The sequence below is a fragment of the Falco cherrug genome, chromosome 5 (genome assembly GCF_023634085.1).
Source record: "Falco cherrug isolate bFalChe1 chromosome 5, bFalChe1.pri, whole genome shotgun sequence".
NCBI classification, from domain to species: Eukaryota; Metazoa; Chordata; class Aves; order Falconiformes; family Falconidae; genus Falco; species Falco cherrug.
In genome coordinates this window covers 68312034-68339700 of record NC_073701.1, presented here as the reverse complement: position 1 = coordinate 68339700, position 27667 = coordinate 68312034, and the positions used below count along the sequence as shown (strand labels likewise).

The following is a 27667-nucleotide window of genomic DNA, read 5'->3' as shown; positions in this document are numbered from 1 at the left end:
CCACCAACCAGCCAGGTGAAAAACACGTTCTATCATTTTTCCCTTGGTGAGTTCAGTTACAAAACAGTGAAGAGTTCATTCAGGAGCGCTGTCACTTACAGCCCTTCTGTTCGTGCCTCTAACAGTACAGAAAAGCAGCCCAAGCTGCTGGGCTAAAACTATCACCTACCTTTAGCCTCATGCCTTCCCTGATAAGTTTATGGATAACACTTTCTGAAGCTGTCTAAGGGAGAAGCCAAATTTTATAAAACACGCACAGAAGGATCAAAACATCAAAAGCTTATTCCCAAAGCTGCAGCCACTTGAAGGCTGACAGTAAACGGGCAGCTCTGTGAGGTTTTACCCTACAGGCAAGGGTGAGGCACTGTAACTTAGTTTAAGTTTCATTAGAGATTGAGCCAAGTTAAATTCTCTCACACTGGCTCCAGGCTGGAGCTGGATGCAGTTACAGGAGGCCACCTGGCCTGGCTGAGACACATACCAGAGCCCCAAGGCAGCCCTGGAAAGCTTGGGGACAGGCTGCTAGACCTGCTGATACTTTTTTTTTTTAATGCCCCCAGGTAGGATATTGGTGGTAGCCAAAAAGTATCTTATGCAAACAGGAGTTAGAATGTAAATCACTCTAAAAACAAAAGCACCAAACCAACCTATCTTTTATGATACATGAGATTTGGTCAAATGCTCAACAATGCTTGTGTGTATATATATATATATATGAAATAAGTCTTCAAAACAGTAGAATTGTTTCAAGGATTCCTTCCAGGTATGAGCTGGAGTGGTAGTGCCACCCTCCAGCCTCCTACTCAGAGCAGCCTGCACGAGGGACTGAAGCCACTGAAGACAGCCCTTGCCAGTCTGAGCAAAAAGCAGCCACTCATTCCTGAACAGCTGTTCTTCCGAGGATGCTGTCGTCATTATTCAATCCAAGTTTGTTAACTTTGGCTCTAAACCATTCCCTGCTCGTAGCGGGACAAATCTCAGCACAAGATGACTTAGCCACCACCTCAGCTGCACAGCATTTCATCAGGGAACATTCACCTCTCTGCTCGACTCAGCAGCAGTAACTCCAGTAATGCATGTCAGAGTCAGCACTAATTATTGTTGGAAGTGTTTTAGCAGTCTTGATGTGCAAGTATCCAAACAAAAGACAGAAAGGCTGCAAACACACATGCACATGCTCAGAAGGGAGAGGTAGGAATATTCTCTAGTGGGGAACTTTGGCCTGTGCAACAAGATAGATTTCTGCCCTCGGCAGGATCACACTCACTTACAGTAACACCCATGGAAGGCAGCCACAGAAACACAAGGATTAATTACTATTCTTTCACATAACAATATTCCTTTTGGAAAACTCATCTCAGTATTGCAAAACACTAGGAGAGGGGGGGCTTTTGTCTACTTCAAACACTGCTCAGGATGAACTTGCTTTCTGCAAGGACCCTTATCACAGTTCCTGAAGTCTGGCAGTGAGAACACATATCTCTTGTCAGAGGACAGACATAATTCTCTCTGCCGCACCCCCCTGCCTTTTTTTTTTTTTTTTTCCCCTTACTCCTCCTTCACCCATGGTATGACAGAAACTGGCCCCCACACACAAAGTTACATCCACAGTTACAAAGAGAAAAGCCATTAAGTTGGTATTAGCTATCAAAGAAAGTCACTTCCCTCCTCCAAGAAAGATGCATGGTACTGAGTGACAAAGAACAAAATTCCACCTTCCATCAGCCATCATTTCATTGGTTTTATCCCAGTTTAATAGATTATTTATCAGATTTCTGTGAGACAGTTACCTCTAACACAAGGGGAAAAAAAAAATAAAATCACACCAACATATACACACAAAACAAGATACACAAAATAGAGCTAAATTTATATACAGGTTATTAGCAGCTAGACTCAACTTCATTTAGTACATGGCTTTACTTACTACAGTTTTAGGCACAGAGAAGAATTTACCAGTAGGATATTTGCTATAATGAAGGGCCACAATGAATACCTCATTCCAAGTCCTCACTGGGCCAAAATCTGTTTACCTAATGAAAAAATCTTAACTCTCACTTCCCACCAGCTGAGGACACAGCCCAGCACAAAGTATGAAAGAACATGATCCAGCTAATGCAGCATACTGCAGCTTTATACTTCAGATATTAAACATCTAATTTATGTGGGTTTTTTTAAATAGGGTTATATTACAGATTTATTGAACAGGACTGCATTTCAATGAAACAATTAGTGTCAGGGTTTTGGTTTGCCCCCCCCCGTTTGCCTAGCATGGACTTTCAGCTATAAACCACTCAAAGAGCTAGAAAGAAGCTATTAGATGTGAAGATTGTGTTGTATGCACTTCACATTTATAACAAAGAATTTACTTTAAAAGGATTTAAAAGCACAAAGGTCGTGAAACATTTATATTTACTTAGCAGGTTACATTGATAAGTTATGATGCATCATGCACATGTAGGACTCCGTTCCAGGCTGCACTGAACCAGGTGCTTGAAAGTATTTTCTGTCTTTCTGATTTAGGACTACAGACTCAGAGCCCAGCAAAACAAGTACGTGCTTTACTTTCAGCGTACAGGAAGCCTTTTTTGTTTCAGCAGCACTTCTCACATTTGATTATGCATGTGTAAGTGCTTTGCCAGACTGAGGAATGGCCACATATTTTAATTACCGATTGCTTATGTATAGTAAGCCTGTCACACTGAGGAACATGATCACTTACCCAGTGAAAAGGCTGAAAGAAATACTACATAACAGAACCAGCCAGATACCATAACAACACAATTAAAAATTTAAGCAGCAAGCAGATAATTAAAAAAAACAAAAAACAAAAACCACTTTAACTTATGAGGCAGGTTGAAAATGACGCAAAGATTTTTCCTTCACGACAGCTTCACTTAAAAGTACAGCTCAGCAAGTCTGAAATACTTTTATCACAAGGACTACAGACTTGTTTATCACAGTTACATCAGAGCTTCTCACTGAAGGGTGTGCCAGTTTCTACAATAGCTGCTCCCCTCCTCTTCTCCAAGGTTATTACTTAGCTACTCGGGGAAAAAGAGGGAGTTGCTTGAGACTTTAGAAAGTGCAGAGAGTGAGTTTTTCCCTTTAGAAAAAACCAAAACACTGAGAACTCTTAAACATGCAGGAATAACAAGAAATTTATAGGGTCCAGAGTTTGGCATTTGATTTTAAAATGGCTATTTTTGATGTTTTCATGTGTACAAAAAGGGAAGTGAGTTTTAATGTAAAAGAGCAGCTTTGCCATAAAAAAATCATACCACCACAAAAATATAATTTGGGACCATCTTTAAAAGCATGTCTGTTGAACAAAGGCAAAATAATGCCAACTCAGACCAGTCAGCAGCTCCATGCTCTTACATACAGCTCTCTCCTGTAACTCCACTTAGCCTGCAAGAATTTTGGCTGTAACTTGTTATGCATTGGCAGGGCATAATCAAATAAGGCTGTGAACAGAGGATCATTGGGGCTGTGATACTACAGGCTTTTTAGAAGTAACAGAACGCACAACTGTTCAATGTAGTACAGCTATTGTTCAAAAAAACCAGTTTTTTCATGGGAACCCCAATGTAAGAGGTAAGACTTTTAACATTAGGTTCTCTCATTTGGTACAAAATTAACTTGTTCTTATGGCTTCCCTGCTATAAGATCATCAGTGGTACAGAACAGTTGGGGTCACAGATTGTCAGGAGACTCTTTGGCTGTCAGTGAGAAAACCGGTGCGTGGTGCATATCCTTGAGGCTTATCTGGTGTCTTTCACTGGACGCTTAGGTTGCTAGAGTGTGACCAAACAGCAGGTGGCTGGGAAGAAAGGCAAGACCTCAAGCAAAGCAGCAGAGTGATGCAGTCACCCACTCAAAGCTTGGGCTGCTTTGTCAAGAAGGTCAAAACAGAAACCCCTTCTGTACAGTCTCGAGTCAAGTGGGCACAGAGTGAGGAAGGCGACTCTGCCCCGGTAGGAAACAAAGCCAAGCCAGATAACACAGACAACAAGAAGTCATGGAGGTGTGTCACACTGGTCAGAAATTTCAGTTTTGACATTTTCTTGAGCTCCCATGAACAGACATAGACATGTGGGCAAGACAAATGGAGGGAACTCTCTGTTTTGGCTTCAGAAATAGCACAAAGAAGATTTACTGTTCGGTTTGCTACGTACAACAATACTGCACTGTACACTTCATTAACAAGATGCTGTCTCATAGTCCAGCATTACTTAAATAAAATTCCTCTTAGTCACAAAGAGGAACAGCTGAGTTTCTCTGTAGGAAGGACAGCTGAAACCCGCTGCTGTAAGTGACCATACATGGTGCCAGTCCTTCTAGGATAAACACGAGCAGTCATTCTGCAGTGTCTAGTACCTCCTTACTTGCCTGAAGCAGAGAAAGTCTCCTTTCTTCTTCCGATCTGTTTGATCCTAATCCTGTTGGGACTATCCTAGCACAAAGCCAACAAAGCCATGATACGACTTCCCCGCTGTTGCCACAACATTCCCGTCCGAATTACACATTCTCTTTCAGTAGTCCCAGTTTCCGAAGTGCCTCTCTCCTAGCTTCTTCTGTTGAGCCGCGGCCAGAAAACTTTACCGTTATCCCTTGCGATCGAAATCCTGAAGGTCTAGGCAGTGAACCCGATCTTCTCCTCATATCCAGGTTTAGACTAGGTTGTTTATAATCATTAAAACTTTTTGCTGTGTCCTCCTGTGCATTGCTGACCTTCTTAGCAGCAAGAGCTATGTCTGGCTTGATTGTTACAGTTTTGCCCATAGGAAGGAAAGGGCTAGGCTCGCTTTTTAAAATCTCATGGATGTTTTGATATCCATTGGGAACAGCATCTGCCTGTTTCGGCTGCACATTAAGCTGCTGAGTGCTTGCAGCATGGTCCACTTGGTCCTCAGCTGGCTTTTCCTTAACTAGGCCAAGTTTTGTCAGGGCCTCATACCGTGTTTGCTCAGAGGAGAGATCCCTTAAGGAAGAGCTTCTGTTACGTGACAAGAAATCATTTTTCTGCAGTTTCTCCTCCAGTTCAGCTGCCAGAACAGCTCCTCCATTGATGTTGGCCAGCACCTGAGCTCTCCGCTCCTGGACATTAACCGCTGCTTTTGAAATAGTCTCACTGAATTCTTTGCCACTGACATTTGTTATGTTGATGTTGCTCGGGAACCGGTGCAGTTTGGGTGCAGGTGCAGGAGGGTGCTTTGGAGCCGCAGAATAATCACCGTTGGTTACTGGGCTTTTCTTCCTGTCCAAATTCCCTTCCTTAAGGGCACTGGGGAAGCGCACCCTGCTTTCTACCTGCTGCTCAGACATCTTCTGGGCCACGATGAGCGGAGTGGGGATAGAACGAAGCAGTTTTGGATGCTGCACAGGGGGAGGGGGCAGAGGGGGAAGAGGAAGCATCTCTGACATCAATGGTGGTGGTACAGGGGGATGTGGGGGATGGTCAGCAGGTACAGTTGGCTTAGGGCTCTCAGCTCTCCAGGCAGCATCCAACGCTTGAAAGACAAAGTGGCAATAATGTCAGTAAGTCTTCACACAGAGTAGAATACAAGGCTTTCTTTCACCTATCCTTAGCAAGCATCTGTACCCTCCTCTCCCAGCCTTTCAAACTCAAACTCAGCCCACACTGCCAGAAGAAACTGTAACTGAACTCCTAGCAATGGCATCTTGTAAGCGACACTATGCTTCAAATCCCCATATTTACAATGCATTCACTAAAAGCCCCCTTCCTGCTATTCATTCACAGTCTGCATGTTAGCTCCGCTGTGTTTCAATGGCTGCTTTTTCTGTAAGACTTTTGCAGTTATTTTTTATTATAACAGCCAGGAGAGGACACATTACATCCCACTGTATGTGCTAGCTGATAAATCCATTCTCCAAGAACGGAGAGAGCAAACTCTACAGGGTGAAGAAAATACTATCAATAAGTTTGTAACAAAATGGTGTATCAAGTGCCTCTCAGCACTACAAACAATCTGCTATCTTAAAACTCTTAGCAACAGTATTAAGAGGTCTTTGAGAGAGGCAGAGTGTGAATAGGTTGATGAACACTCATCTGCCTTGCTGCGATCACTCTGCATAATACTCAGTTCTGTTACAACTCTGTCACCAGGTAGGGGACAGAGAAGAGTCCAACAGCATCATATGCATGGACTCCATGAGAAAAAAACCCAACAAAGAGTTGCAATAACAGCAATAATTCCAGAAATCCCAAATCAAATTGAAATCATGGTCCTTAGAGCTCCTGATGCATAACAGATTCATCTTGAGGTAGTGAGGAAGGTACAGACTTTCTTCAGCTGTTTCTAATGAGAACTAGAATGTCAGGGCTAGATCAAAGGGAAAAAACACACTTTCAGGAAATACTACTACCTGGTTCCGTATCTTTGCTAGGAGGGCCTTCATGGTCACTACTCTCAGGTGCAGACTGTACTAAGTCGATGATATCTTCAGCCTCTGAATGACTGGACACATTTTCTTCTGTTGACCTTAGAGACTGACAGTGGATGCCACTGTCATGTAGGACCGGCTCCTCCAAGTCATCTTCTAAGGCATCTATAGTTTCCTCAAAGAACATAAGAACATCCTGCTCTTCATGAGTTAAGTATTTCAGACTCTCATCATCCTATGGGGAAAGAGAAAAAAGCCAGAAAGATTAATTCCTACGGACAAGTACAGGTAAGTACACTGAGAGCAAACACAGCACCCCTTTTCAAAGGCAGAAAGAGGCAGGATGAAACAGGCAGCAGTCACATCAGAGGCATCTCCTGCTTGATGTTTCACCCCTTCCTAAAGGAGCATTCAGCCACTACAATGCAAGAGGAAAAAAAACAAAGCCAGGAGTTTACAGGGCATTAATTATGACTTAAGGACAGCAACTGGTATTTTGTCCTTTAAAGTACCCAACTCAAATGGATATTTTTTTGCTGAACGACAGCTGGACAAGACAAATTGCTAAAAGATCATAAATAAAAAAAGGCAACACCCTCTGCACATACCCCTGTGCCTTTACAAGGGTTAAGATCACTTCTTTGGGCTCCAGACTGGGGTAAGCTGTTTCAATTGCTGTGTCAGGTTCAGGGACAAGACTCAGGGAGCAGCATGGGAAGGAAGGGGTGCATTCCGGACAGTCCAACAAATGCATCGATTCTCTTTTTGCTCTACACCAAAGTGAGACTTGGCTTCTAGAGGCAGAGCTAGAGCTGAAATTTGGCTCTACCACTGCAATCTCCAAGTTATCTGAAGTTGCGTGATAGATTACAAAGAAGTAATAATAAGGAGGGAAAAGGTTTCTAAAGATTTTACCTTTGAGTTACAGAAAGGAAAATTTAGAGTAAATATGAAGATATGTTCCCTAGCAGCAAAGTTTCTTGGGGTATTTTCTCCAGCGGGAACAATCCTCTAGACTACAGAAGTGATAAATTATCACTTGGATTATCCAGTTCTCACTTTCTGAGTCACTGCTCTTGATTAACACTGTATCACTATGATAAGCTAGGCTAGGCAGCAATGCACGAACTCTTTCCCCTCCACCTACACCCTAGGAAACACTTACTTTTCCAGAAGCTTGGAGATGACAAAGAACGATTAGGAAAGGCACTACATTAAGACAATGGATACAGGAAAGACATTTCCCAAGAGAGCTGTGTAAATTCTGGAACATAATGAAGTATTGTTGAAAAGTAAGTGAGGTTTTCCCTTTTCTGGATTGAATTTCTCTCCTGCCAGGCATATACTGGAAACTTTGCTGTCAATAACTTAAGAAGGCACCAGCAAAGCAATACAAGACCATTTCCTTTCTCATCTCTGCTTTTCACTTCTCCAAGGACATCTGATCATGCATGCAGGCAAGGTAACAAGGCTACTTCCCAATGGAGGACTGGGGGTATTTAGGTAAACACAAAGGAATGCAGTGCAAATATCCCAGAGGTAGATATGTTCTTGCTAGGGCAGAGCAACTTGCTTCAAACTCTGTGCCTGTTCAGATCATCTTACATTAGATTAGAATAGAAAAAGCTGTGTGCAGCTCTACCAGTTAACTCCTTGCACAAACAAAGCTTTTATCCCTGTCCTCAGCATTAAAAATAAGAACAATGTACCTCTGTAGAAAAGTAATGCCTATAGATTAAAGAACTATAAAGTGCTGCATTGTACCAAGTGGCTCTAAACACTCGAAATATTACAGATGAGAAAATAAGTGATTTAAGGCTCTTAGTTGCCTTCTGTGTGGCCTGTACAACATTTTCCCTGTAAATAAATGAATGACATAAGACCGACACACAGCTTTTCAGCCAGCCACTTTGGGGCAGGTTTTCTGATCTGTGGCTGCAATCACATGAACACAGCATCCTTCAGTCACAGCTGGCACAATTTTCTGTTAAAACAGAAGACTGAAGCCTTGCAGGGAAATACAACGTTGGTTTCAACAAGAGGCTCATGCTACAACTGCATTTCTAGAGACTGAGTTTTATTGCCATCAGGGTGAACGTGGTTTGGGGTGTAGATATTTGTAACTTAGTCTTACCATCCACAGTGCTCTGTCAGAAAAAAATAACTTATTCCAGCTTGCAGCAAAACTGCTACAAAAGCTTAAATTTGGATGCCATTTGCAATTGCCTATTTAAAGGACAAATTTCAAAGGCTGACGTATTCCACAGCTTGCGCACACCACATGGCAGAGCTCAGTTTTCAAAGGCCAAGGAAAGTTTTACGGCTGCACTTGAGAAGTGAGAGACAGACAAGCCTTTTTTTTTCCCCTCCTTCGTGGATGTTGCAATCTCCTTCCTTCCCCACCCAAATACTCATACAGCTGCTATGTCTAGTAGGCAAGAGAATGACAGGAAAGGAGCTGTTGTTAGGTAGGCCCTAGCTGGAGCTGAACAGGGACTCCAAGAAGCCTTTGCTGTGGGTGAGCTCATTGCAAGAGCCAGACTTCCACAAGCAAAGGAAAAGAAGGGGTTGTGTTTAAGAATTTCATAGTGGCAGCAGATCCAGAATACAGTACAGTACAGAAATGACTGCAACACACTGTTCATTTAAAAGACCTGCTCCCACGTGAGCTCAACACATTTGATCAAGAGCTGTACAAAACAACAGGTGAATTGAAGCAAAGACCTTCAGAAGCCCTTCCTTCTGTTTCCGTGCTATAAGACTGAGCACTTTTCGATGCCAGTTGGGATTTGCAGAAGGACTGGTCAGCAGAGCTATGCCAAATTTACCACCCCTCACAGATCTTGCTGGAATGAGCACTTTCCCTTTAGATTAATGATCTGAAATGAGTAATCAACCCTTTGCAAATACATTTGTAGTAAGTGTCATACCTAGATGTGAATGGCCAACCTCGTCTCAGTTAGCACTTCAGTCTCTTTCCTCATGCAGTTTTCCTTCAAGATGACCAATATCACATCTCCTCAGCCAAAAAGACAGACAGCAGTTCTGGAGAATGGGCAGCCTTATGGCAGGTCACCGTACTGAGATGTAAGGCACACAGCCTGACTAGAAACTTCCTCAGGCAGGGCATGTTTCAGTTTACAAGACAAGGAAATCATCCAATTTTAGACACACAAGCACAGTGAAAATAAACCTACTCAATTTGGTCAAACCAAAGGAGTTTGGAGATGTAAAGCAAGCAGTGACTTGCTTTACCACTGGTCTGAGAACAGTATGGTATTATAAAATGCCCACTTGTATTACTAACAATATAGTAAAGCTTTTTTTTTTAATAGGAATTTTGTCATAAGTTAACTGGTGCCAGTTTTAACTAAGGTTACCAAGTCCATTTGCAAATAGTGCATTTTTGACATATTCCGAGTACTGGAACAGTTCGTATTCTTTCTGGGCTGGTTTTCTAGGCATCTTTTTCTCCTTGAAGAAACTGGGTTTTCAACAGTCAAAGCAGTCTTTTCAGCTACTGAAGTTATTTACCTCATACATTCCACCAGCTCCCTACTCTTACAAACACACTTCCCGAAATTAGATCGATCTCACATATACCTAGCACTACCAACTTTAAAGCTACTGTCAAAAGACAGCTTAAATTTAAAATTTGAAAATAGTGCCTTAGCTGAGGATTAAAAAGACTGCTTGGACAGAAGAAATTTGGGACACAAACAGCTGAAATAGCTGAATATGCTCAGCTGGCATTAATATTTTAGATCTCTGTGCAGCCAAACGTTTCCTGCTTCCACCAAACAGGAAAGAGTCTGTTATGACAGTGTTAGGTATAAAAAAGGAAAAATTAAGCAAGGAAAACAAAAAAAAAAAAGGGAAAAGACCAGAATAGAATCTGTTTCATAGAAAAGATCCCTTTCCTACCTGTCCAAAACAGTAACCTAATATCTATCAGAGGCCCACAGTTTTTCACATGCATCTGAAGAAATTCTTAAAGTCACACCCAGGCCTAGAATCTTAAGACCAGTACAGCTTTGACAGAAACAGAACAGCAGGGGAAATAACAGGACATCTGTAGCAGTCAAAAATAAATAAAAAAATAATTCCTTGTGAAAACTGCTAGAGAACCAAATTTCAATTAGCAAAATACCAGAACACCAGATTAAACTGATTAATGATAAATCACTTGACAGTGCCAAAGAATGAATAGGCATAGTTCCACAGTAGAGAAATGACTGGATGCTTCTCAAAAAAACATGAAGGGAGCAAACGATCCTAATATGTAGTAGAAAGAGACCAGTATAACAGCACTTATGCCTTAGCCTGTTAATAACAGAGCAAACAGTCCTACTTGTAAGGAGTGAAAGCTCTACATGCAGGAACAGTATCAGGAACAGGTACAAAAGCTTCAGCACAGAAGAAAAAGGCAAGTACCTCTGATTATATTTACAGGAAAGGGAAACAGAATGGGTCATACCACTGCATTGCCTAAGTTGGAAGCAAGAGATAAGAACAGGTCAGACCATGAACTACCGCACAGGATCAGACCAAAAAGTCCATTTAGCTCAGTAGCCCGCCTTCAGCCACCAAGAATGCACAGGACAGGGGAATGTGGCTGGGGGGAGGAGTATTCCTGTATATTGGATAGGTTTATATTTTTCTTCCCTGCGTCCTTCCAGTTTCCAGCAACACATTATTTAAGGACTTCCCAGTTGCATCCGTATCTGTGTACTTAATAGCCCTTAATAAGCTTTCTAGCATGAATTTTTCTTATTGTTTTAGTCCACTTAAATGGCTGGCATTCACAGCATTCTGTAGCAATGAGTTCCATAGTTTAATTGTGTGCTGCGTCAAAGAGTACTTCCTTTACAACCCACTATCTGATGATTTTGATAATACCATTTCATTTGCTGAAGACTATAATATTGAATGTTATTTTTTTCAGTTTGTTAACATAATTGTACCTGTGTGCTTCATAATAGTTAGCAAAGCATATAATCAATAGGTCATAAGTGAGGAAACAAAAAATACACTAGATTAACTGAAGTAAAACTGATTAAATTACTCCTAACCTAATTTTCAAAAAAGCAAGATAGAGCAATGCAAGATCTACTTAAACTCTGAAGACATCACCTTGGTTATCAAAGTTCGGCTGATAAGCTTAGAGTTTTCTTCCCTTTAATGTTTATGCTAGAATGACATTGAGAAAAATTGGAGACATTTCAGGCAAAAGCCACTAAGCACTGTCTATAAAAATCAAGTAATTTCACACCAATCACATTTCTCATGAAAGCATTACTGACTTGGCCAATAGGTATAAGCACAAGATGTCATATACCTTGATTTGAAGGCTTCATGACATGCCCCCCCTGCCACCCCCCCCACCCCCCCCCCCTCCCCCCCAAATACACTCATGGATGAATAAGGAAACTATGCCTAGATGCAGTACTACAAGGTACCTGTGTAACTGGGGGGCAGGGGAGAGTTGTTTTTGGGAAGTAGCACGATTTATTGCAAATTGTATAATGCAAGAAATCCTGAACAGATTTATCTCTACACTTCTGAACTTGATACTTCACTGACAACAGTAGAAAATTAATTTAGTATTTGAAAATCCCCTTATGCTGGAAGATGTTGCTGCAAGAACTAAGGCAGAAGATACCTTCATGAGCTATATTAAGTGTGCCAGTAGTCTGTAACATGAAATTCAGTTGAAAAACACATTAGAATGATGAAAAATGTTTAAGTAGCAATACTAGACAGAAAGAACTGCAGGTCAGTTTAAGTGCTGTAAAGAGGAAAGAGCGCTGTTCAGGTATGCAAATGTCATTCTGGGATATATTAACCAGGGTGATGAAATAACAGCACTCCTCATTTGGAACACAGGGTTCCAGTTCAATCGCTAAACTTCGGAAAGGATACAGCCAAGCCAGATAGGGTCCAGAACAAAGCAAGGAGTGCTGAGGGTTTAGCTGCACAGGAAGGCTGGAAGAATGGAGCATGTTATGTTTTAAAACAGAGAAGGAGGAATGGGTGGTAGGCAGACACAGCCCTGTATGTATTTATATATATTAAAAGTTGACCACCTATATCATTACAAATAATTTTCTATACGTGCACTAAAGGTGAGACAAGTGGAAAGTGGCTTTCATTTTACAAGAATTTTAATCCAAGTATTCCTTGAAAAGCGGTGGAGTACAAAGAAACTACTTTGGAGGTTCAGGAATGGCTATCAGTGAGGGTTGAAGAGCAGAGCTGCCCACCTGCTGGAATAACATTTATCTACCTGATTGATGCTTCTTTGAAGCAGAACGATGCAGTTTGTGCACAGCGCATAAATTGTCTTCAGTATCTAAATTCTCACTAGCATATTCTACAGCAAGGCCATTCCTTGCTACGAGCCACGCTCTTTACCCTAGCTCTATACCCATGGCCCAAAGCACACAGTCTTCCAGCACCTCTTCCTCTCTACTTCTTGCCCTGCTGCTAGGAACAGTAACTCTTATTTTTCCAAGGCATACTGCTTCCAAGTCATACCAATATCAATTTAAAGTGGATGAAGCACAGCATAGCTCTTCTCTCCATACCATGTAAGGAATGGCTTCTGCCTGCCCAAAGACAGTTGTATCCATTGAAAGTATCAGTCAAGAATTCTTCTCATTTTTTGAGTATTGTTATTTAGCAAAGTAGTTGGACATGGAAAAAGACCTTATTTTACAGCAAAGCCTATAAAGTATCAGTATCAAGGGAAAAAAAACACATTTTTATGAAAAGAATCTCTCAGGACTTTCCCTTGAATGCACCCAAAGTGCAGTTCAGCATCACAAGACTCTGCACACTCAAATTGTGAGGAAAAAAAGGTGGCAGTGGGCTAACAGACACAGAATCTGTCCTTTTCCACTAACTCCTAAAACTACACTGGAATCCTAGGACATCTGCAGAGAGCCTGGGGCAAATATAGTTATGTGGTACACTTAAAGAGCCAGGTCTGTTGCATTTGGATTATCTGTACTGATCCCAAAAGGACAAAGGTCATAGCAACTAACTTTTAGGCTCCAAGAGGCATCATAACCACAAAATAACGAAGTCAGCCCTGAGTTAAATGACTAAGTGCGCAAAATAAGATACTGAGGCAGTTCAGACTACTGACAAGATACTTGCTCTCCTTGTCTATGTAACCAATGTTCAAGATGTCACCTGTATTATACAAGGTGTCTGGTAGTGACAAGCTGTTTTCAGTGACTGTCTTGTTAGAGCCACAGAGGAAGCTACTTGGCGGAAGTAACAAATGGAATGAGACTGACATCTTTTCAGATTCATCGCCATCTTCCAGTTTAAACCACTTTATTAGTGACCAAAAGCAATAGTCACTTGGCCAAATTCTGGAGGTCATCACTGCCCCAAAAAGACTGGTGATGAACCGTGGCAAAAATAAAACAAATTAAAACAACGCCCACAGCACAATCTGTTGAGATTAACAAGAACTCACTATCCCTCAAACCTATCATTCAGTAAGATAGGTTGAAATACAGAAGGTATAGCACTGATGTCGTGTCAACAGAACCAAGGCACTGACACAGCTTATTACTAGCACAGTTCCAAGTAGCACAGTTCACTTTAGGCACAACCAGCACCTTTTAGTGTGATTTCACAGGCGATACTAGTGTTCTAGCATGTTGTTCACACCTAGAAACTAAAGCAGTTACTCATGGCTGAGAATAGATACACAGTACAATTACCAAGGTGAAGCACTGAAAGAGGATTTGCTTTAAGATGTCAGTCTGTGCTTGTTCCGTCAACGGAGGAAGACAAATTGCTTCAAAAAAAGTGAAGACCTAGTTTTATCTCCAAATTAAGTGTCCTTAAATTGCTGCAACTGTATTTCACTGCAAGTTAATTCTTATACCACATGTCAGAGTCATTCAAGAATGAGTTTTGGAAGTCAGAACTGTGAAGCAGAACAGAGTGGTTTTGTTTACCCTCCCCCCTTGGACAGTGCAACAGATTCCATGTACGGAGAAGGTACACTTACCTCATGCTTTTACCAAGCATATGCATGGATACCACCTTCATTAAAAAGAAACCAGAATATTGTGCAAATTCATGTCCTCATCTGTAAGAGCTTTTACGGTTATGAAAGGTGGTGTGAGATGAAGATACCAAAGCAAATGTTCTTTCCATCTAAATGTAGGCTCTTGTGCTTGTCTTCAGCTGCTGTGATAGATGTTCAGGTCTGGATTTATGCTGCCAAATCTATCATTTATATGGAAAATTCTACTACAATCAAGACAGGACATCAGCACCTTGCTTTCCATTTGAAAAAATAAATTTGGTTTTAAGGATTGCGATTGTCAAACAATAACTAAAAGCACCTTTGCGTAGGTAAGAAGGTGAGAAATCTTGCAAAATTAAACTTAACTGATGACAGCCAACTGGTAAGGATCACACACAGAATTTTAAGACGTTTTTGCCTTATGGCAATTCATGTCCATCTCCTAGTCATTCCTAAACCAACAACCAGTTCTACAGCAAGTAATGCCAGCGCTGACACAGAGTATGCATGAACAGCCAACAGTCAGCCAAACCAGCTCTAAGCAGTCAGCATAGGCTAGTCCAAATGTTTGTCTCTATTATCACATCCCTAGGTTTTTCTGAATTCCACAAATGCAATACAAAGGTTATATTTAGTGACTAATGTAATTTGACACCAAGAAGCTTAAAAGCCTCTTTTTTGTAATCAAGTAGGAAGAAATCTGCAGCAGTACTGGCCTGTCATAAAAAGTACTGCTACACTTCTTTCCTTGGCAAGGCAATAAAAAAAAAAATTAAAGTCAACCCTGACCTTTCTTGCTGTGTCTCTAGGTGAACAGACCCAGAAAGGCGATATATGAGAAGGCAGGTAAGTCTGTAGTTGCTCCGTTTCAGGGCTGTGAAGGGAAGGTACAGTGTTCCTGAGAGTCTGCCCTATACTTTCTCAGAATTAGTTTAATTAGAAATTTTCTACACAGAATTAGCTATCCCCTCCTATTCAGAAGATGCAGAAGCTTTAAGGGTCTAATGAACTTTGTAACAAAACTAATGAAGCAAGAAGTTAGGGTCTCTAGGAGCATATTCCAGCAACTAGCTTTTCCTCTTATAGATCTCCTGATCTGCTTAGTGGACTATAAAAATCACTCTTTTAGTACAAAATTATACACAAGGATATAGAAAAATAAATATTTGAAGAATCCTGCTGCTCTTTACCCTGAAGATTTCTAAAGCCTGTTCCAGTCAAGGCTGAACAGACAGAAGGCATCAGCCTGTAGAATTACACTTTTTTCCTCACACCAGATCACAAAAAGGAAAGACCTAAGCAGCACTAAAGCCTTGACTACTATTTACTTAAATCACAATTGGCAAGATTTCCTTCATGTTCAGTTCAACAGAGACTCCTTCTCAAACTCAGAAACCAAAATTATGCCTTTATTGAAAAGCATTTTAATTCCCCAACCTGTTATTCTACACATACTATTTGTCAGCCTTATCAGACATGCCACCTACTATATTGCTGGAAGAACAGTCATGGAAGGGGATTTATGGCACCAGAATTAAAGGCATTTCACTTCCCTCATGCACAAACTCAAACAAGACAAACTAAAGGCTTCAGAAACTTCTTTTGTTGATGCGCAGGTCTGATGGGAATTGCCTAAACCTGCAGCTAGCTTTTACTTCATCTAGAGATTATTGCATTACAGAGTAGAAAGAGATTCCACTTCTAGCTGATGCATCATCATATTGGTTATCACATGGTAAGATCTAGTTAGACTAAAGGAATCTGTCATTCTGACACAGCAGACTCAGGATGAGACAGTAGAAACATACCGATTTATACATAGCCTCATTATTCAACACTGATTTTTTTTTTTTTTTTCAAATGACTACTTTCATGCCTGCTACTGCAGCTAAGAATAAAACCCATGGAAACGTAATTGGCAACTAGTTGATAACTGGGAAAACTGCAGAGTAATGCGTAGAATTAACTTGTATTTCTGCATGAAATTAAGTTGTAAATATTTAACAAAGTCCAGCTCCCACTGCCATTCTCTAAGATCCAACCAATCTTCATATAATAAACAACATACTCCAAATACCCGAGTCCAAATGGTGTACTTGGCTATGCTCTTGACCTCTTCCACCCTGACTCTTCACAACTTTTTTCCATCACAGATCAGAAAAGTTAAGGGACTAAATTTAGTAGTACTTGTTTCATGTTTTACCTAGCCACACAAGTTGAAAGATACAGCATAATATTCACAATTGCATTTTCATTAGAAACAGCCAAGAAGGAGCATAGTTACAATTACCTCCTGTTGCCAAAAAGCTCAAGATGTATCACAAAACCATTGCGCATTTCTGTGGTATATAGACAAATACAGGTATCAACTTGCCAACTTATTTCTGCCACTTATTCTTTCACAGAAAACTACTTCACTAAAAAGGAAGCTAGTAGGGAGGTCAAAGGGAAAGATACAGAATTCTATGTTTAAGGCAAAGCAGAAATCTAGATTTTCATTTAGGGAAAGCATGTTTACTGTAGTGTTCTTTCCTCAATTAAAAATGGATGCTTTTCAAATGGTTGTGATAAGAAAACCATGCACGGAACCATATCTGCTTTCTAGGCTTAGCCTGCCACAGTACAAACAGTACTGTTGAGTTCATTGCCTGAATCATCCTGCTAATTGGAAAAATGCAGAAATGCATCCTACTCCCTCAATTACTCACATACTATTTAAATGGCCACACACTCATATTCACTAACGCAAAGACAGCTTTGTTTATGGTGACGTATTTGTTACTCACCTAATTATATGAAGGTGGAATAAGCCAAGACCTTCATTCAGTAGTGTCAACAAACAGCTTAAGCAAGAAACAGCATATAGAACTAACACCCTAAGTTCCTTTACGAGCTACTTAAAGCAAGGGCAGAGATGCACCCCAAACTGTGCACCACGTGTAGGTGGGTTGCACCAAGTAGCCAGCATAATGCATGCTCCATTCCTCCCAGAGACCTGGGAATGGTGGTATGTCAAGAGAGAAGCACTCTCCAAGCTCTCAGAGCTAGAACAACAAGCTGTTGTACCAAGTCAGAGCAGTTATTTCTAGCCTTTCAGTTTGTTAGCAACTCATAGACTACAAGCAACCATTTAGGACTAGAAATGACAAAAATCAGCACTTAAAATAAATCCTGGGATGTGAACAGAGCTACTGATGTAATTTGTATTACTAAACATAAGGTTCTTTAAACACTTACCAAGGCAAGATTCCTGCACCTAGCTTGGCTGCCATGATTTTCCACACCGCCACCCCTCTCCATGCTCCCATGTGCATGCTTTGGAGAGATTTCAGCTGCCATTTCAGGAGAATCTGAGAGGAGATTTCTAGGCATCACACTCTTATTGATCCCGACACTGCGTAGAATGCCATCAGTGTATTATGTAGGGCTGCCAGCCTTACTCATTTCTGAAAACAAGAACAATGTGTTACATTTAAATCTGGTTTTAAAATACTTGAAAAGGAGTAAAAAATAAATACTAAAAACGTATCCCTCTTGATAAAGGCCATATCTTTATGCTCTGGAACGTGTCTACTACCTATGGGTACCTTTAAAAAAAAATAATTGGTCTTATTCTAAAAGCTGACTTTAAAATTCCAACATAGCAAGGTTCTATACCCCATCTCATGTGCTTCCAAACCAAATGTCTACAGTTACAAGCATGGACCCTGCATACACACCGGTCCTATAGATTCAATTTGTGTATTCCATTATGACACATCATTAACTGCAATAAAATCCCATCAGCTGAGATATCAACTGACCCAGTTCAAGCATCTTCATCTTTTATTAGCTTTTAGACAAGAATGCCATTTATCAGATCACGGGGGAAACAGAACCCAGTTCTTTTCCCAACACTGCTGCAGTTAATTCCTGTGCCAACCACTCCTGGTGAAAGGTCCACGAACAGAACTTGGTGCCATTTTTGTATCATCACATTACACAGCAAAATTGCTTTTTAAAGCTTACAGAGCTTTTATTTCACTCAGCCATGAAGAACAGTGCTTGTACATTTGGAAGATGCTTAATGGAACAGACACATGCACCAACACTTACTGGAGCAAAAGCCCCCAGTCTTTTAAGCTATCCTAGTGCTCAGTGCTGTAATACCCCTCTGAATTGTTGTCATCTCCCAAAACACTTTGGCAGAACTTCTTCCTTCATTCTCAAAGTATCACAAACAAATGACATCCTCGTGCACTAACTGCACAAACATGGGGTGGGTAAAAAAACAGAACCTAACTAATTTATCTCTCCAAGATGTTAAAACATCCTTTGCAACAAGGAATTGCCTTGTTAGAAGTTAATTTTTTCCCCCACCCTGCCTGTGACCAGGAAACAGCAGTGATGCATTCCTCAGAACAGTTTGTTCTGAGGTACCATGTTATATGCAATCAGCTGGAACTGGATACCATTATCTCACACTGTACAAATGAAAGGAGATGGTCCTGCTTCCCAAGTGCTTCTCCCTTTGTTATAGTTCAAGAGGTAACATGAGAAGCAAAGTCAAGTCTGCATTTCCAATTCAATTGGATTACTTCTCCTTCCTCCCTTCCCCTGTCAGGCTGAGAAACCAGAACTCCTGGTAAGCAGATTACTGTTTCATAGCAGTGAGATAGCATCTGCTGGTACTGAGCAACAATTCCATCCTGCTGATCATTTCCTCCCAGGAGAGGGCTATGACATTACCAGAGGTACACACGAAGCTCCTTCACCCATGCCATAGCACCAACTGTGTCCTATGGGAAGGCTCCCACACAGTGTAGCTAGGCTGTGGTCCAGCAAGTCTTGGAAGCACAGTCCACAAACAGAGCACTGGATTGCCACAATAAAATCATCTGATAGACCTAATGTTCATAAGGCAGGCTAACAATTAAGATTTAGCCTTGCTTTTACATAAAGAACATTCTTCCTTTCTTCTATTAATAGCTAGCTATAAATAGATACACTGCATCCTCAGGATAATGGTCCTTAAGTGATGCCACAGAGGTACAAACATGTTCTTGGTCCTGGTTTTCAAAATCACAAGACAGGCAGACATGAGAGCACTGCAGCAGCTGCTGTACCTCTGGTTGCCGCGCACCCAGGCTCAACCCCAAAAGCTATGCTGCAAAAAGCTAAACTGGAAAAGAACAGCATCAGTCTAGAACACACACTGCAACAGCAGCTCCATCTACAAGAAACCCTGCGGCACTGAACAGCCACACACACAAGAACATATATATCATTTTTAGAAGGCAACATCATCAGCAAAAGTCTTGACTCCTCTGAAATGCTACTCAAAGCACAGACACAGATGTGTAACATTTTTAGGAGGCAAGACTATCAGAGAAAATTTTGAAAACTCAAATTCACCAAAAACACTCACTGATTTCAGATTTCATCCCATGACTTTAAAGTGACATTGGGACTGAAGAGTATTTTTCTAAGGAGGGACCAGCAAGAGGGGAGTACCACTACTGACATCCAACATAAGGTGAGTATTATTTGTCATCCGCACTTCTAAGCTGCAGCATTAATTTTTATCCAGGTATCCCTGGATATGCCACGTTTGTTCAGTCCCTCAGTGATATATTATAGACAACTACTAGATTTCTGGAATTATACTCAGAGCTGTTTGTAAACATTTTATAGATTACATTACGAGGGGTTATAGCTCCAGATTACAACAGCCATCATAGACAAGACCCACATTTAAAGACTAAACAAATAAAGATATTAATCCAAGTTACCAAGAAACCAATCAATAGGCCAAAACTTTGAGGGAGAAGAAAATATTTAAGAGTACTGCTCTGCTTTCTCTGACAGCAAAACCTTAGCACAGCTAGGTCTAAACTTCATAATAGGCTATCCACATCCAGGACAGCAGGAACACCCAGAGTCAGTAGTAATAAACATTAAAGCCACAAGTTCAAAATAACAACAAATAACTCTGCTTCCAGCAAGCTCCTGGGGCTCATTTTGGAGCTCAAGTTCAGATGTTTCACAAAGCTCCCAAACAATGAATAAAGGCACTGACTGCAACTGGTTAAGAGACCTATGCACACAGGATGAAGTAGCAAGCATTACGGTACTGGTTCTGCTTGTGTTGTAAGCTGTGACTCCTTTGGAGGTTTTACTCATTTCAGAAAAGCTCAGGAGCTGTGTGATAGCTTGTGAGCCTGCAGAAAGGCAGCAAGGAGAAAATCTTGTTTCCTTCTATCTTTTACACCATCTTCAACACTTCAAGGGTATGTGTTACCAAGATCATAACCCATTCATATACATTGTTTCCTCTCCCCTTCTGTGGTTTTTTTTATGTAGGGGTTTCTCCCTTAAAACATATTTGTACAGTGCCCTGTGCAGCAACAGCTGATGTGAGGTTGCCTAACCCTGCTGGAATGCATAAAGCAAGCTTTACAAATTCCCCTCCTAACCATGGCTAACACAGAAGTCTCTTCACAATTTTTATGCTCTCTCTTTTAAGTGAAGGACTTAATGGATTTAAGACAGAAATAGCCAAGAAACTAATGAATTTCAAGACTACCCCCACTGCCTGTTTCAGTAGAATTGCCTAGGTAACAAGCAAGGGTTCAAAAAAATAAGGTGACTGTCCTGCTGTTCTTGCTCTCTGAGGATAACAGGCAGCTGTTCCTCCTGACCTTCAGAGATGCATTAAATATGAAAGTTGCTCACAACAGGATTTGTTGCTTGGTCTATTCAATGCATTGTAATGGGTTGTTTTTTGTCAGGTTTGTTTTATTTTTTTTTCATGGTTTAAGAGATATGTACCTGTACTATTAGGGATTAATAAAAAAAAGTCAGACCATGATACAAGAGTGCAGAAGTGTGACAGGAACAGTACTATTTGGAGAAAATATTGCAAATATTAAACCAAAAAAGAATTGCAACGGCCCAAAGATGCCATCAGCTGAAATGATCACTTCTCAGTTACACTAGGGCTAGCCTTTATGAGATATTTAAACCAAGTCACATATCATACATGTTTGTCAGAGACCAGTAGTAGGAAATTGAAATATTCAGAAGTTAACACTGAATTTTACTTCCAAAGATTTAATTTTGCTTTGACAGAGGCATATAACTCACAGACTGCATTAAGCTGCCATCAAAGTGAGGTGGAGTCTGTCCTTTCAAGAAGGATATTTTTATAGTTTTGCTGACTAAGATTACTTCTTCACTGAAGTTCAATGTTAGCACTGTTCCTACAGTAGCAGGAGATTTTTTTAAAATTGTTTATTAACAACCCTGTTTGAAGACTAGGTTATTAGACAAAAAAAAATAAATAAAATCCTACAAAAAATTGAAGACATTTAGAGGCTAAAAGTCAACCACTACATAAGCCAGGAGCTGAAAGTCAGCAGATAGCATCATGCCATTTACTGCACAATATATTTAAAGTAAGTAGAGTCAACAATTTTTAGAGAGTTATCATACATTTTTAAAAGGGCACAATGAGTCTCTCCCTCCCTTCAATATACATACAATTTCTAGAACACTCTGCACGAACCATTTCTTAAGTTAGATTTCTAAGCCTGGACTGTACTCTGAGCATCACACATACTTTGCCTGTTCTTGAATAGCTATTTCTTACTGATGAAACTGAAACAGAACTGGCCAGTGAACTTCATGGTTTGTTTAATCTGTTTGCTGTATACAGACACACCAATGTACACTATCAGTTGCCTTGCACTCCACAGCAGTGCTTGAGTCTGGAGAGTTAAGCATCTGGAAAAAACATCTGAAAGCACTCTGAGGTCATCTGAAGTGTTTCAGTGGGATAGGTTTTATAAAAATGATGATATAGGGGCAGCCTTGAGACTTGTATCGCTATTAACCTCTGCCAGTTCGCAGCAGAGGGAAGAGTATGTAAAGCAAGGCACGCAGAGAGTAGGAATTCATTCAGATTCCTGCATGTTGTGGTCAGCCACCAGGCTTTCCAAAACAGGCCAGGGATTTGTGTCTAATAACCTAATGACTTTTTCCTTGTATTATGTACTCCTGCAACATACCTTTAGGCCTGCTGTACACTATCACAGCTAAACAAAACCAACTGGTCCATGACATGTCTTGACTGAGCCATTGCTGTTACAAACTCCTCAAAACTGATCCAGTATGATGGACATATCTCCTCCTTATGAACACAGCTATCAGCAACTGAATTCTTACCTCCTTCAGTATATGAAAGAGTAAATTCTTGAGCTTTAGAGGTAACCCATGCCCTACTCTTGTGATATACAGTAAAATTCAAGCTTTCTGGTAGAAGAATAGACTAAGTAACAGTACTGCCTACCAAGGACAAACCTCACAGGGAAGCCGACTAACTAAGACTGAGCATGAAAACCCCAGAATCAGACAGTAAATTCATAAGCTGTTCTTATAGAAAGAGTCAAAATAAAACTGAAATAACAATCAACAGTGCTTGACATTTAGGAACAAAGTTAAACCAAAATTGGCCAACACTGTTAAACTCTAACTTTTATTCTCCATATCATAAGTGTAGATGCTTATGATAATAAGCTAATGCATTTTACTATGGTGCACTTTCCTTATCTGCTAATGAAAATTCCTGAGACAATCGTGGTTATTCAACATCCAGCAACCAGGAAATATTCCTGCCTTTATTTAGAGAGGGACTGTCACCATAGTACAGCCAGCCAAATAGAAGTGTTGACTATTAAAAAAAAACAACCACCCAAACCCAATAAAACCCCCAGACACACACACACAGAGTCTACAACAGTATGGTCCTCTAAACAAGAGCCACCAGGCCAACAGCATTTTTACAGACACTTCCTGGGACATCAATTCTGATTGAGATTTTCAGAATGGGTGACAAGTAAATTTGAACAATGTTTAGCGAAGTGGGAACTTGGGGTACTCTCACAGAAGCATGACAGACATGCAACTGCAACCAAAGTAACTGAGTGCTAACAACCATGCAAGACTCCCAGAATTCAAGAAAATTTAATGAAACTAACCCCATTATTTTGTTTTAAACTTTCAGATTCCTGGTTTGCACTTGTGACAATTCAAACTTTCCTCTACACACTGGAGAACTACAAAATCCGTTAGTTTTAAAACTAAACACAAAGATTCTCTCAGTCCTCTAAACCTGGAAGCTGAAGCCTCAAGAAACACACTGAATGTCATTCATACAACTCACGCTAGAATTGGCAAGAGCTGCCAACAGTGAAATAATTAATCCTGTGTACATAAGTTTTTAAAAGAACTAGATGGGCAAGGCACCAATTCAGTAAAACTTAAATCCAGCTGACTTCACTAGGGTATTTCATCACATGCTTAAATGGTTTGGTGAATTGGATCTCAAATTAAACGTAGCAACCACTTGAAAAGAAAGGAAACAATCACAAACCAACATTTTCATCATCTAATAATAATTCAATTGCTACACTGAATTCTCCAAATCACGCTTTGCTCAGAAACAATGCTTAAGGTCACATCTTTGACCATGTTAATCCAAGCCTCAAGATACCAGAAAGAGAAGGTTCAGTACTGTGCCTCATTCTTAACTGGTCTTTCTGGATTTTCAAGAACAGGCTTTTTAGTTTTTTGAGAACCTACATTTTAGAAACTTTGTTACCTACTGAAGGCAACCAAGCAAACACAAGACAAGAGACCTTCTGCGACAGCTTAGATCATCATTACCTCATCATCCTCTCTGCAGTGTTTAGGAAATGCTGCTTTTTTTAAATGGAATACCAATGGAATTACAGTGGAATACCAATACAGGATTTGATGATGCTAAGCACATTGGTCCACCCTCAAGACAGACTTTACTGGGGAAAGAAAAAAACCCACAATTGTGAGGCATATTCTCTCTTACACCCTGCAAGTAAACTCTGTTCCCAGTTCACTACATCAGCCAACAGCTTCAGGTGAACCCCATTACCTAAAGTGAAGGCCAGTGGCAATGGTTCATAGATTAACCAACCAGAGAAAGATCCCTGAAGTGCTCACATTTCGTATGTATTTACAGTACCAGAATCCCTCACTGCCCCAACTAAAAATAGAACTCCAGTCAGTGACAAGTAGTTACTTTTCTTTAGATTAACGTCTTACCCCAGGATAATAAGGCTCTCACTTGAGAAAGCTGAGATTTGTTGACCAGTATCTGCTCAGTGGGAAAACTATATACGATACCCAGGGCTCTCTAGTCCAGGGTTATGTGGGGTTTTAAACACATCCAGGTGACGGCTGGGGCCTCTTCTGAATACAAATGTCCTTATGTAAATTTCAACAAGGAAAGTGTCCAGGTCTTTTAAAGTTACTCTTTTTAAGTCCTCCCTGTTAACATCAGGGTGGTGCTATCTATGACAGCCACCACTTTAGAAACATGAAATGTATACAAACAATTTCAGGCACAGACTCCTCTGTAATTAGTCAACTTCTGTCTTGTTACAGGTGCAGCATCACTCAGGTTTAGGATTTCATTATGTAACTACTGCTACAGCCACAGCAAAGGTGAACCAAATCCTGTTTTACAAAGTATGTAAGACAGCAAGATAATTTTCAGCCCCAGGAGGGCTGTGTCACAGTCTCACAACTGGATCTTAGGTTGTTTTCCTATGTTTCTTTTTGTGACTGCTGTACTGGCATAGGGAGGAGGGCAGAAGACATCTGAAGCACAAAGGAGAGGTGTTTACTTTAAAAAGCAGCTAATTTAATGCACATTTAATTCTTATGTAAGTACATAAAGGTCTGCCTGCCCAAGGCAAACAGAGCTGAAAATAGTACTGGCAAAACAGAGCAGTAATTCTTGCCCTGGACTTGCCTTGGTACAGGGATAATCAATACACACCCAATTGAAAAGAATATCTTTAGGCAGTTAGTTACACTAGAAATTAAAATTCTTTGCTTTTATTTTTCAATAAAAAAAAAAAAAGGAGGGAGGACTTGGTAACAGTATTTGACAAAGCCTGTCTGGCTGGCTCTGAAAGCAACATTCATATGCTCATTTATTTTCATGCTCCAGTATTTCAGAAGGTCGGTCAGCCTGAGATGTGTCAACTGCTCAGGAGTTATGTTGTTCCAGTTACTATACCCAACCAGCAAGCCCCTCTGCCAACATTCTTGGTTAATATTTCTCTCAGAGGCATGCAGAGAAAAAGCAGCTATGACCAACAGGAGAAGACTACTGACAAAATAGAGAAATGTACTATAGAATCTCCCTCTTCCTTTCCAATGCCAGGTATTACTTGTAATTCCAGTCATAACACTTCATTTCAGCTATTCACTCTCCATTGTAAAAAATGCCAACAAATCCTTGATAAGAGACACAGCTGGAAAAAAAAATCATTCCATTTTTGAGAAATAATCTTCATTTCTTTGAGACCTGAGTGAGCTTGAGGACACACACATGTACACCCCTTTGCTGTTTACACTCCAGCTTCCCCCTTGTACAGCAGTAATTACTGCAAAGGAAGGAGAAAAGCCACAATCATTACTTTTTACAGTAGCACCTGTACAAGGAAATCCATCTGCAGTGCTGCATTAGCCAAAGAGTCTTAAAATAATATCTTTTTATTAGCCTAAGACAGAAATTGCAAAAGCTTTTAAAACTAAGACTTGTGCTTTAGGGTTTGGAAAGAAGTCTTTCCTTCTGTGCCCTTCATAAAAGGAAGGGGAAAGGAAATAATTGTTACTTACATTTCTGATACTTGTTATAGTTTACAATCCACGCAAAATTTTTAGAGAGAGAGACAGCCTCCTCCAGATTTCCCTCCTATTTCATCGGCGTGCTTGCGACCGCAGGAATCATCTCTTGCTACACCAGCGCAAGGACCAAGAACAGAGCTCTGCTCTCAGCTGCCTCCTCCTCTCAGTGCCACAGTAAAACAAAAACTATTCAGGAAACACGCCCATGAGATCCTGGATTACTGAAAATCCCGAGAGTGTTTTTAAGGCTGTGGTTTCTCTTACGCGTACTAAACTTCACCTGAACTACCACCTTAAGCACCAGCCATCTCATGCTTGCCGTGTCCAGATGGAAAAGGCACTTGACGGGGTAGGAGGTGGAAAAAGATACTTTAATCTGCTACTGTTTAAGCCAACAGTTTTTCCAATAGTAACATTACATTGCAGTCAGAACACAATAAAAAGGAATAAGGCAGCTCTTTCCCATTACCCTTAGTCACACACACATCCCCAGTAACATCACACATCCAAAGTTTAACAATGCACAGGTACAAAACCTTTCCTTAATTATTATGCTCTCTAAACTGCCAGTTAGCACGTGCAAATTGTTTTTAGACAGGGTATGACGGGGAAGAACAAGAAATCCAAGGGGAAAAAAATAATTCCTTAACATAGCTCAAACTAAGCCTCCCAGGCAGCAGGGAAGCTCCTGGCTCGTAGCTTTTCCCTTCCCCTGCCCAGCGACCCAAGCCGAGCCCAGCGCCGCCCGCACCGCCACAGGGAGCCGCGCCGTCCCCCCCGCCGCTCGGGGAGCCGCGGTAACTGGCGGGGCGAGGAATAACGAAAAATCCCTTAGCAAGTAACAAAGCCAACACCGAACCGTTCCTATCGGGGGCTGATCAACGCGCGGAGCGCTCCGCGGCCTCTCCCCGAAGGGGCCGCTGAGGAAGACTGAGCCAGGGGCGAGGCGGGGCGGCGGGAGCGGGTCGCCTCACACCGGAGAGGAAACGAGGGTCCCCTCCGCCGGGGCTCCGCGTGGGGAGCTCGCTGCGGGGAGGCTGCACTCACCGGCTGCGGGGAGCAGCCCGCACCTCTCCCGGCAGAGGGCGGGGAGGAGCCCGGAGGACGAGCGGCAGCGGGCAGGTGGCCGGAGCGACAGCCCCAGCCAGGCACGGGCTGCGCCGGGTAGTCGGCCCCGAACTCATGCGCACTGCGCCCGGCCACCACCCACGGCGGGCGGTTAAAGCGCCAGGCGGGGCTGGCTCACCCTGTGTGGGGAGCGGCGCCCCGTCACGGCTCCACCTCAGCTCGGGCGGGACCGGGCGCCTTTGATCCGACCCTCTGGGCAGGGCATAAGGCCGGTACTCCTCCCTTCTCCCTGGGCGGATTGGGGCGGTAGCCTGCAGTACGGCCCTGTCCGGCCCGGGGGGCTGCGTTGTGTTGCTGACAGTCCCCCTGGAGCGGGGGTTAAACGCGCGTCCCCGCATCTACAGTGCTGCCTGAGGTGGCTTC

The 27667-nt window shown here is 41.5% G+C and overlaps 1 protein-coding gene across 3 annotated transcripts; it reads right to left on the bottom strand.

Moving 5' to 3' along the window:
• Positions 1-1731: 1731 nt before the first annotated feature.
• On the bottom strand, positions 1732-27418 carry PROSER2 (proline and serine rich 2). 3 transcript variants are annotated; one of them, XM_055712252.1, is made up of 4 exons: positions 27224-27418; positions 17699-17907; positions 6391-6643; positions 1732-5513 (listed from the first exon to the last, which is right to left on the bottom strand). In XM_055712252.1, the coding sequence occupies exons 2-4, from the start codon at positions 17831-17833 to the stop codon at positions 4522-4524; spliced, it is 1380 nt and encodes a 459-aa protein (XP_055568227.1). In that variant the 5' UTR covers positions 17834-17907; positions 27224-27418; the 3' UTR covers positions 1732-4521. The 3 variants fall into 3 exon arrangements, with proteins under 3 accessions (XP_055568227.1, XP_005443797.3, XP_027667716.1); XM_005443740.4 differs by lacking the exon at positions 27224-27418 and adding an exon at positions 26168-26458; XM_027811915.2 differs by lacking the exon at positions 27224-27418 and adding an exon at positions 15251-15335 and having other exon boundaries at positions 17699-17820.
• Between the last annotated feature and the right edge of the window lie 249 nt (positions 27419-27667).